General features: G+C 46.0%; 3 protein-coding genes across 4 annotated transcripts; 2 read left to right on the forward strand and 1 right to left on the reverse strand.

Annotated features, from left to right (window-relative positions):
- Window position 1: 1 nt before the first annotated feature.
- Window positions 2-9,649, reverse strand: RB195_008084 (uncharacterized protein; the record flags this gene model as incomplete). Of its 2 annotated transcripts, XM_064194438.1 has the most annotated exons (15): window positions 2-461; window positions 3,737-3,900; window positions 3,969-4,187; window positions 4,240-4,599; window positions 4,951-5,049; window positions 5,129-5,246; window positions 5,616-5,753; window positions 5,819-5,976; window positions 6,066-6,213; window positions 6,456-6,532; window positions 6,603-6,761; window positions 6,819-6,956; window positions 7,037-7,216; window positions 8,922-9,033; window positions 9,546-9,649. In XM_064194438.1, the coding sequence occupies 15 exons, from the start codon at window positions 9,647-9,649 to the stop codon at window positions 2-4; spliced, it is 2,634 nt and encodes an 877-aa protein (XP_064045582.1). The 2 variants fall into 2 exon arrangements, with proteins under 2 accessions (XP_064045582.1, XP_064045583.1); XM_064194437.1 differs by lacking the exons at window positions 8,922-9,033; window positions 9,546-9,649 and adding an exon at window positions 7,812-7,856 and having other exon boundaries at window positions 2-446.
- Window positions 9,650-9,780: 131 nt separating this feature from the next.
- On the forward strand, window positions 9,781-10,167 carry RB195_008085 (uncharacterized protein; the record flags this gene model as incomplete). The annotated part of the gene is made up of 1 exon (XM_064194439.1): window positions 9,781-10,167. One exon carries the CDS (start codon window positions 9,781-9,783, stop codon window positions 10,165-10,167), a length of 387 nt encoding a protein of 128 aa, XP_064045584.1.
- Window positions 10,168-10,264: 97 nt separating this feature from the next.
- On the forward strand, window positions 10,265-11,782 carry RB195_008086 (uncharacterized protein; the record flags this gene model as incomplete). The annotated part of the gene is made up of 1 exon (XM_064194440.1): window positions 10,265-11,782. The coding sequence occupies one exon, from the start codon at window positions 10,265-10,267 to the stop codon at window positions 11,780-11,782; it is 1,518 nt and encodes a 505-aa protein (XP_064045585.1).
- Window positions 11,783-11,807: the final 25 nt, after the last annotated feature.

Consider the following 11,807-nt stretch of genomic DNA (forward strand, 5'->3'; position numbering starts at 1 on the left):
ATCAGAGTAGAAGTCGTAGATGATTTTCTCCATTCCCCTTCTCGATGCAATGGTTGTTCCCTTCGGGTTCCGGAGAGCAGTCATCCTCATCTTGCGACTGGCGAAGTCTCGAACGGGCATAGCGGATGCTTTTCCCCGCCTCTGCAGCTTCAGCCAGCACTTCTGCTCTTCTCTCTTTAAGGTCTTCCTTTATCGCCTCTCTGCAAAGCCTTGCGAGCTCGGACGTGAGTTCTTGGTTCCCTGCGGCTCGTGCTGCTCCACGCTGGCGTATCAGCTCAAGAGTTTCAAGAGAAAGGCGTCTCTTGGTGGTTTTAGAATTCTCAGCATTCTTTGCGCAGTCGTGAAGGTGTTCAACGAGCCGGTCATATTCCTCGTCAATGTTGTCCATTGCGGAATCTTCCCAAAAGCCGGCTAGCGTAGCGAAGAGATCCCAGTTGATGGTAGTCCTGGGATTTCTCTCTCTGAACTTGGCGGCTTTCTCTGCTCTCCTTGCGAAGAAAATCTTCCTCGGAGGAGACGATGGTCCGATCCCGTATAGAACTTTGGTACAACACCGACGTCCGTCAGGCAGAACCTTTTATTGACGATGATGTGGTCTATTTCATTACGATACCCTCCACCGGGTGACTCCCACGTCCACCGTAGAGAGGACGGCTTTTGGAATTGCGAGTTCCCATGGATGGTCTTAGTCGTCATGATGAACTAGGAGAGCCTCTCCCCCTGGTCATTCCATTGTAGGCCGTGGGTCCCAATGTGAAGTTCCTCCGGCGTTCTTCTTGGGCCAACCTTGGCGTTGAAATCGCCAATTATGACCTTGTAGAAGGCATGGTCTTCTCGGTAGAACTTCTCCAGGTCCATATAGAAACCTTCGACTTCTTCTTCTTCGTAGTTTGATGTTGGAGCGTAAGCGACGAAGACCTGGCGCTACCGTACCAGGCTTTTCTCCGGAATCAGGAGACTCTTTTCTATCACTGTGTTTTGCGTAAAAATTTTAAAACCCATGGGCAGGTTGCAAGCCTCTATTCCTATGAGTTTCTGGGAGAACTTTCGTTCTCAAGGAGTAGACATGTGGAGCTTATTTGTTGGAGGCGACTCCAAACCGCCTCCCTTGCACCTCCCAGTCACTTGATTGCAGGCTTTTGGCTGGACCGACGTGCGGGATACAAGGATGTCGTGAGTCAGTCCTGGCTCAGCAGAAACAGGGAGTCCATCCCCTGAATCCACCTGCGTCTCTGGGCAAGCACAAGGTGGCTTTTGGTCCGCGATTAGCCTCCTATCCGCCACCTGGGGACGCGCCACGTAGCCTCGCGACTAACCGGCTGTGATCCCTCTAGTGAGGGAGGTCCGTGGTTGCCTAATGATGCGATATATGAATGCTTCAGCTGCCTATGGTCGAACATAAGCCGGTCGCTCCTAATCTCACCCTCCCACCTTTTGGCGACCGCGACCAGCCTTTCGGAATTCCACCACAAATCCGCAAAAATTGGCCTACTAATCCGTAACGATTGTTGCGTCGCGCTGCGGTCGCTTTGAAGCGAGTCGCCCGACTGTGAAGACGCCGGTTCGAAAAAACCCCATTGTATTTGCGAGGTAACTGAGAAGGAACCCCTGCTGAGAGCGCGCCACGTAGCCTCGCGACTAACCGGCTGTGATCCCTCTAGTGAGGGAGATCCGTGGGTTCGTATATATGCCATTTAAAAATGCGAGTGAAACTGCAATTATCCTGTTTTGACTTGTTAGATGGAAATTAATCATTCGTCTCCGGGAATGCAAAAGATACTTCAAAGAATTTCCCCTTGATCGGTGTAATGCTATATTTTTTTAGAACTTTTTTTTTTGCTTTCTAGGAATTTCTTTTTGCTTATCTGAGTAAAACTGCTATCGAACGCCTAAGTAGATCTTGAAGATATAAAGGTTTCTGTTCGCCATTAATATACCTAACCTGTCATACTGATTTTATTTAGAGAATAGATGAAGCGATAAAACGCTGCTGAAAGAAGTTTGAAGAAGCATATAAAGTTTTATTCTATAAAACGTACAAGGAAGTACTAAAATATTTGACTTGCGCTCTACTTAACCATTATATCTATATAAAATTTGAAAAGGTGGAATGTAGGAGTCCAAAGAATGTATACAAAGTAACCATGATATATAATAACGGGCTTATTCTGTCACGCGTGTCTGTGCGTGTGCGTGTGTGTGTGTGTGTGTGTGTGTGTGTGTGTGTGTGTGTGTGTGTGTGTGTGTGTGTGTGTGTGTGTGTTTGTGTGCGTGTGTGTGTGTGTGTATAGAAGTGCGACGGGTCCACCGGCGCCAGATACCTATAGAAGCGGGTGCGACGGGTCCAGCGGCATCAGATACCTATAGAAGGAGGTGAGAGGGGTCCACCAGCGCCAGATACCTATAGAAGGGGCTGTGATGGGTCCACCGGCGTCAGGTTGGTGCGCCGGCGCCATTTAGCTATAGAAGGAGATGCGACGGGTCCACCGGCGTCGGATAGGCCCGCCGGCGCCATTGTGCTATAAAATGGCGTGCGACGGTTCCACTCGCGTCGAATTGGTGCGCCGGAGCCAAATACCTATGGAATGGGGTGCGACGGGTCCACCGACGTCCAATTCCTGTGTCATGGTGTAGAAGTATCTCAGTAACTTCGTGTGCATGTCGCAAAAGGTAAATGGGACGTTACAAACGTTTCATACTCGTATCCATCTTTCGCGTTCCTTTTCACCCCTACCACTCCTCCGTTATTCAGAAAAAGAAAACGCGAATGCTAACTGCTGCTTAAATAGTAGCCAACTGTTTACATGATCTGAGTATGTGCAAAGCTATCTTTACCAGCACGATGATGCCGTTCACTTCTTTTTATGTGAAACATCATTCTGTGATAGCGGTTGGGGGAAACAAGAGGGAAACCTTGAGTAATGATTCCAAGTGGTGCTTATATTAGATTGGTATCGGCAGAGCGCTTAAAGGTGACGTTTGAATGTTCTCCAAATGTAGAACTGACGCGTTTACAAAGAAAACTATGGATTTTTAGCCTAAATTTCCTTTAAAAAAGAAGAAAGCGTCGTTAGAAAACCACAATTCTAATTTTACAGAAAATGTCACTATTGTTAATTTATTTTCATTAAATAGTGATGGCGAGCGGAGCGAGCACTACAGAAAGTCTGAAGTCCGGCTTTAGCCGGACATTCAGACTGGTAAGGGCATAAAGTTGCTGGGCGTGTAGTAATGATAATATATCTTCTAACTGGATGAAAGGATCTAGTTCTTTCCTTGACTCCCGATGATATGCGCTCAATTTACTACATTCGTACATCAGAACTTGCTGCTTCAATTCGTTTTACACTGCTCTCCTTTTTAAATTCGCAGTATTTACTGCTTCGTCACGGCGTGAATGTCGCGCGCAGCATTGATTAGAGGGCAATACGGAGGCGGGGTCTAGATGATCTCAGGCGGTCGTAGAGGATGTCTAGCTGGTGGAGTGGCAGTTGTGATTACGCGGTGGCGCGCGACGCTGAAGGGAGACCAGGAGCGGTCAGTCGGTTTTCACGGGTGCCCCTTTTCCTGCACCCAAAGGAGTTTTAGGAAGTAAGAAATAAATGACGTATTGGAAATCTTCACATTCTGGCTAATGGGTATATTCCCTCTAAGAGAAAGAAGACCTAAGCAGTCTCAGTCCTACACCCACTATACTCACCAATTTCGTTAGCCACACAAAATTACAAATAATTACCTAGTTGGATTCCTCGTAAAGTGCATCCAGTAGGAGGAGTTCTCTTTAAGAGAGAGTTCGCTGATCTTCAGCTGTGTCAGAGAGTTTCGAACTCCACCCAAATCAAATTTCACCATTGGGGTCAGCCCGCCGGAAGTCATTTCGACCGAAGTAGAAACATAATTCTAAGAAGGCAAAAACTCATCAGAAGCAACACAAAAGAACTGTTTTGGTGCGCGCACTACAAACGCACCTGAGATTTGTCCGCTCCGTAGGTCAGTTCAGCTGCATCCGTAACTCTTCCGGGGACAAAAAGCAATTCAACGTCGGTAGTTTGTTCTGGGAAAGCAATTTTCGGCGAATAGTCGATGAAACCACCCGATTGAATCTGAATCCATTCGATTCTCTTTTCGCAACGAGGTCCTCCCCATCCTGGATCGCAAATGCATTTTGGAATCATTGGTGTGGAACCCTGAAAAAGAAACCATTCTTATCTAGACAATGCGGTAAAATGTGTGCCGTACCCGTACGTTTGCGTAGCAATCCCCATGAACACAATGAGTGAGACTATCGATAACATTACTGTCACAAGCACCACCCCATAGCTTGCATCCAGCTGCAGAATTCTTCTCAAAGGATGGAGTAGCGAGATCATATTGATCGCCATTCACTCGTAAGTTGCGAACACATCCGTTCAAGCCAGAGTGTGGAATAGCTGATGGGTACGCCTGTCCAGAAGTAAGCGGAGCGAGACCACCAATCTGCACAGGAGCAACTATGTTCAATCGCTCATCATCATCATGAGTGTAGACAGACTTTCGACAGGAAGCGTCATCTGAACCAGCTCCAAAAAAGCGACATTGGTCCACCACAAGCTCAATAAACTGAAAACAAAGTAAAAATAGCGAAGGAATCCTGCAACCGTAACAAGAGTTCTCAATAGATGTCACTGCCGAGATTGCTGAACCGGACTTATTTATGACGCTTGTGACCACCATCGTACACAAAAAGCAGCAATTAGCGCCGCAAACACTGTTCACAGAGATTTCGACAACAGCTTTCTCCACTATTTTTTGCGTATTAGTTGTGAACATCAACAAGTACTGAAAACCGTTGGAAGATAAAATTTCATTTCCAGTTCATTTGTTTAAAAGTCTACGTCAACTTAATATAGGATACGAGTATATAATGCTTAGGTAAATGAGCATGACCCGAACCAGAAAGCAACAAATAACCTTTCCAATTTGTGTCACCGCTAGCTCATGCCATGTTCCATCATTTAAAGGAGTAGAAGGGACTTCAAGGTTAACCGGTGCTATACCATTCATGGATACCTGAACCGCAATTCAATCATATACAAGGATTTGAATTCCATGAAAAGAACAATGAGAACAGAAAAGAACAAAAACACACCTCCATAGCAAGACGTCCACCTCTGAGCTGAATTATAATAAAGTCTCGGTAATCAATTTGTTGCTCACTGTTTTTCGTGTCCATTGGTCCATTGTAGAAGAGCACAGCATCTGGCTGCCTAAAAAGTGTGTCTTCAAACTAAACATCAGAGAAGGAAATTCGAGGAATGAAAATAACTGAGATCACCTTTTCTGGCAATTGATAATCTAGAAGTGAAGGAGGACAATAAGAAAGAGAAAAGGAAAACTACTCTTGGGATAGATTTAAAGGTCGTTCTTTTGCTCTAGAAAAGAGAAACACGCTAAGAAAACTCGCGCTTAGATGCATTTCTTCCAATGAAACTTTGGAAAGAATTATGCATAGGGAGCTTGAATACATACAAGTAGAAAATGAAAATGAATTATGGACTGTAACTAAGTAATGTTGCATTCAAGGTTCGCTTTTAGGGGTTCGAAAAAAAAGAAGATATTCTTCGCAAATCACTTACAAAGTTATAAACTGCATACTAATGTTGAGACTAGTACAAGCTGGCATTGGTTTGTACCACGCGTAACCATCTCCAGAGAACGACCTCGTCGTTCCTTGACATCTTGGGCCTTTTAGCAGATCACTGCGACATTCACAGCTGAAGAATTAGATAACTCGCAAACGCTGGCAAGCAAAACTAAAAAAGAAAAATGGTGAGCTTACAAGAATCCGGGGTGCGTATTGTGACAGACGCCTTCATTGTGGCACAATCCGGAGTGGCATGCCGCAGGAGGCCGCCACACCGGACAAGTGCATTCGTCCTTAGATTGCGCATTCACACCGACCAATACTGTGCTGTTTGCAGATACAACCACTCCATTCTGCAAAAAAAAACCTAAGACGATTAAACTTTAGAATTAACTTTAGAAAAAATTAAAATCTTCTTTTTCGAAAGGAAAGAATTGCTTACGAAGTCTGCGGTGCTGATAGTTTGACATCCGGAATCACATACAGTGAATTTGCACATATCTATACCGACACCAACAATCGTCGCACTTACTTTGTTTTGAAGATCAAATCGATTAGCTGAGATCAGTCCGTTCAACTGAGTGGAATCTCTGTAAGAAAAATACTAAAATTATAACATTAGCAGAATATTGAACTAGGCTTGTGTTAGAAGCTATTGAACGGGTTTGCCCAACCAACAGTAAAATGTAGGACAATGCTCTGAGCGACGTGTATCAGATAATATGTGTAGTCCTATGAGAAAGTACATATCCCGCGATAGTAACATACACATTACTTGAATCCCTCTTTTATATCAAGGATAATAAAACATTCGAAAATCTGTAAAACACACTTGTACGAAGACCCACGTGCAGAAAATCGGATGTTCAGCACAGTTACGGTCCGTGTTTGCAGCGTTGCATAACCCAACTGAACAAAAAACGATGGAACTATTCAGGACATAAAGTTGCAAAATGGGTCCAAGAGCGAAAAAAATAACCTGGACAGAAAACACGTCAAGCACCACATTTCCACCCATATACTTGATCATTTCTTGTGTGAATGTATTCATCATACTCTTTCCATTAGCATCGGGCCGAATAAAATCTTCAGGAGATTGTAGATTCGAATCTTCAACCAAAAGCAGTTGCATCGATCCCTGGAAAAGCAATTCTCAGATAGTCATTTTAAAAAAGTCCGTTGAAAAATTACTCACTTGATTGACAAACGCCACTTCAGGCACGAGAACCACCTTTACGGTCACATAACCGACGGCGTTCTCATTTCGCCGGTTGTCGTGCACATTTGACGACATAAGATATGTACCGGGTGGCATGTTCGCGTCCATTGTAATCTATATGAATACACTAGATTACGTAGGGAGAGGATTCGTCTCCACTGTCGAACTCTCAGAAACAAACAGAATTTACTGACCTCTCCTCTGGGTGAAAGGTCAAAACCGGGTAAGGAATCCCTCCACGTGAAAGTCTTATCTCCAAGATCCCAGTCGTCCAGATCTTTCACGTAAACTCTTCCAATTTGGGTCTTTTTCAATTTTCCGAGATAAGAATTAACGGTGATTGTCATCTTGCCATCGTGCATAGGATTGTCATTCTACAATGTCATCTTTACACATAAAGCATTATATATGCTGTAATAAAGTAAGAAAACTCTGTGTTTAGCAAAATCAAAAGCGAAAGCAACTCAGCTCTGACAAATAATCAATTTTCGGAAATAATGAAACAATACAATGAGCATACATGCGATGGTTGGACCCGGTGCTCCGACCCTATCCAATTTTGGGCGGTTGGTAAAAGGAACCCCTTCACTTTTGGACGGTTAGCGAAGGGCTTGCGCTGCACCTCATGAGCTAGTCCCCTTTCACCTGAGGAGGGTCCTATTTCTCCCTATCGCACCTAAGCCCATGAGAATAATTCCTGTATCCTTCCAATTTTTAACGCCGTCTTCACCAACTCGCAACTTATCGCGGTAGCTTGAGCTTAGTCCGACATGGTTCCCAGCAATTGATGAAAGTTACCTTTTAGTTATGAGCTTGACACTAACGGATTTTGACAAGCACCCATTGCTGTGGATATTGGTGATGCTAGTCACAAGTATAAAATGAAATAAGACTAGAACACATTTCGATGTTAAATGCTCAAAAAATGGCGCAGATCCCCATTCTCTTCTCTTAGTTAAGTGTACACACCATGTAAAGGTCCAGAAAAACTAACGGTAGCTTTTCTATATCCATGCCTTATTGCAAAACACTTGGGATATCTCACTTTTCCATACCAAAAAGCAATTAGCAAGCAAGTAATCATACCTTTTTTTATTACATCACCAATGGTTCCGAAAAAAAAAGGCCAAAAAGGAGGTTTTCCCTCAGAAGTTATGTAAAACTGATAGTCATTTTACACAGACGTTCTTTCTATGTTTCAGAGGCTCACTTTTATATAAGAATATTTCAGTTTTTTCGAATATTAGTTGTCGTACAATCGTAAAATTCGAAGATACCAACAGAACTGTTCGGTAACAAATTCAGTGCAGAAAAGCACCTGCAGATACTCCTCAAGAAAACATCCTCGACTACATATTTTATAAATAACTAATGATCTGAAATATGTTCTCATTTCTGCTCCTCCTAACAACTTTACCACAATGACAAGGCAGGAGGCACCCTGTCGGTCTTAATTAGGCGCATAACATTAACCCCACTCCGGCCATGAATGGGTCGAACGGACGTAACCCGCTAAGAATGACCCGGTCGCCTCTCTGCACACATTATTCGCTAATAAATAGGGCGGGTTGCTGAGAGCAACGCGAGGCCTTGCAAACAAACGCATTTCTGCACATCTCGCAGCATTCTGCTCGACATTTTCACATCATGAAGATCAAATCTCTACGACAGTCGATTCACGAGTTCATTCGGTCGCGCAGCTTGCTCACTCTCAGCAGGGGTTCCTTCTCAGTTACCTCGCAAATACAATGGGGTTTTTTCGAACCGGCGTCTTCACAGTCGGGCGACTCGCTTCAAAGCGACCGCAGCGCGACGCAACAATCGTTACGGATTAGTAGGCCAATTTTTGCGGATTTGTGGTGGAATTCCGAAAGGCTGGTCGCGGTCGCCAAAAGGTGGGAGGGTGAGATTAGGAGCGACCGGCTTATGTTCGACCATAGGCAGCTGAAGCATTCATATATCGCATCATTAGGCAACCACGGACCTCCCTCACTAGAGGGATCACAGCCGGTTAGTCGCGAGGCTACGTGGCGCGTCCCCAGGTGGCGGATAGGAGGCTAATCGCGGACCAAAAGCCACCTTGTGCTTGCCCAGAGACGCAGGTGGATTCAGGGGATGGACTCCCTGTTTCTGCTGAGCCAGGACTGACTCACGACATCCTTGTATCCCGCACGTCGGTCCAGCCAAAAGCCTGCAATCAAGTGACTGGGAGGTGCAAGGGAGGCGGTTTGGAGTCGCCTCCAACAAATAAGCTCCACATGTCCACTCCTTGAGAACGAAAGTTCTCCCAGAAACTCATAGGAATAGAGGCTTGCAACCTGCCCATGGGTTTTAAAATTTTTACGCAAAACACAGTGATAGAAAAGAGTCTCCTGATTCCGGAGAAAAGCCTGGTACGGTAGCGCCAGGTCTTCGTCGCTTACGCTCCAACATCAAACTACGAAGAAGAAGAAGTCGAAGGTTTCTATATGGACCTGGAGAAGTTCTACCGAGAAGACCATGCCTTCTACAAGGTCATAATTGGCGATTTCAACGCCAAGGTTGGCCCAAGAAGAACGCCGGAGGAACTTCACATTGGGACCCACGGCCTACAATGGAATGACCAGGGGGAGAGGCTCTCCTAGTTCATCATGACGACTAAGACCATCCATGGGAACTCGCAATTCCAAAAGCCGTCCTCTCTACGGTGGACGTGGGAGTCACCCGGTGGAGGGTATCGTAATGAAATAGACCACATCATCGTCAATAAAAGGTTCTGCCTGACGGACGTCGGTGTTGTACCAAAGTTCTATACGGGATCGGACCATCGTCTCCTCCGAGGAAGATTTTCTTCGCAAGGAGAGCAGAGAAAGCCGCCAAGTTCAGAGAGAGAAATCCCAGGACTACCATCAACTGGGATCTCTTCGCTACGCTAGCCGGCTTTTGGGAAGATTCCGCAATGGACAACATTGACGAGGAATATGACCGGCTCGTTGAACACCTTCACGACTGCGCAAAGAATGCTGAGAATTCTAAAACCACCAAGAGACGCCTTTCTCTTGAAACTCTTGAGCTGATACGCCAGCGTGGAGCAGCACGAGCCGCAGGGAACCAAGAACTCACGTCCGAGCTCGCAAGGCTTTGCAGAGAGGCGATAAAGGAAGACCTTAAAGAGAGAAGAGCAGAAGTGCTGGCTGAAGCTGCAGAGGCGGGGAAAAGCATCCGCTATGCCCGTTCGAGACTTCGCCAGTCGCAAGATGAGGATGACTGCTCTCCGGAACCCGAAGGGAACAACCATTGCATCGAGAAGGGGAATGGAGAAAATCATCTACGACTTCTACTCTGATCTCTTCGACAGCCATGTCCACTTGCCTGCTCACCATCTGAGGGAAGACGGACAAGTCATTCCAGAGGTTCTCCCGTCCGAAATACGACATGCTATCATGTCGGTAAAAAATCGTACGGCACCCGGTCCCGACAGAATAAGACCAGAACACCTGAAGAGCCTTCCGCCAGTACTCATCAACACCTTGGCGAGGCTCTTTACACGTTATCTGTCGGAATGCAAGGTTCCTAAGCAGAGGAAGACCAGCAAGACCGTGTTGTTGTATAAAAAGGGAGATGCACATGACATCGGCAACTATCGTCCAATCTGCCTACTGTCTGTCATCTACAAGCTCTTTACAAGAGTGATTCTTAATAGGATTGAAAAAGTCTTGGATGAAGGACAGCCATGCGAGCAAGCAGGGTTTCGAAAAGGATTCAGCACGATTGACCACATTCACACTGTTTCGAAACTCACCGAGGTATCACGAGAGTACAAGATGCCGCTCTGTCTCACCTTCATCGACTTGAAGAAGGCCTTCGACTCAGTTGAGATGGAAGCGGTCGTGGAAGCCTTGGACAACCAAGGCGTCCCTACTCAGTACATAAAGGTACTTCGACAGTTGTATAGTAACTTCACGACCGGAATTTCGCCATTCTACAAGAACATCATCATTGACGTGAAGAGGGGAGTCCGACAGGGTGATACAATTTCACCCAAAATATTCACAGCCACCCTCGAGAACGCAATGAGAAAGTTGGAATGGGACGACATGGGAGTGAATGTTGATGGTCGGCAGCTACACCATTTGCGCTTTGCTGATGACATCGTACTGATAACATCCAGCATCAGCCAAGCGGAACGAATACTGACCGAATTCGACGAAACATGTGGATGCATCGGTCTTCAGCTGAATCTGCAAAAGACGATGTTCATGCGCAACGGATGGGTCTCGGATGCCCCATTCACGCTCAACGGAACGAACATATCCGAATGCACCAGCTATGTTTATCTGGGTCGGGAACTGAACATGATGAACGACCTGACCCCCGAACTGGGCAGGAGAAGAAGAGCGGCTTCGGGAGCGTACAAGAGCATCGAGGATGTAGTGAAGAAGACCAGGAACACCCGGCTCCGTGCTCACCTCTTCAACACCACCGTACTTCCTGCTTTGACCTATGCTTCGGAAACTTTGGCATTTCGCAAGCAGGAAGAAAACGCAGTGAGCGTCATTGAACGCGCAATTGAGAGAGTGATGCTAGGAGTATCCCCTTTCACGCAAGTGAGGGACGGGATTCGAAGTTCTCTCCTACGTCAACGATCGAAGATTAGAGACGCCGTCGCGTTTGCCAAGGAAAGTAAAATAAGGTGGGCCGGACACGTGATGCGCTTTAGCGACAACCATTGGACCGGAGCCGTGAGTGACTGGGTTCCCCGCGATATTAGACGCACTACAGGAAGACCGCCGAGCCGATGGTCAGATTTCTTCACGAAGTCCTTCAGAGAAAAGTATGATGCTCTTCGTGTCCCACGCAAAAGGAGGAACCACTGGGCTACTCTGGCACGCGATCGGGACAAATGGAAGAATTACTGGCGTCCGCTCGACCAGTTCGCAGATCAACGGGAGTCAAGGTGATCAAGGTGATCATTAGGCAAGAAAC

The sequence above is a fragment of the Necator americanus genome, chromosome III, assembly GCF_031761385.1.
Source record: "Necator americanus strain Aroian chromosome III, whole genome shotgun sequence".
Lineage (NCBI taxonomy): Eukaryota > Metazoa > Nematoda > Chromadorea > Rhabditida > Ancylostomatidae > Necator > Necator americanus.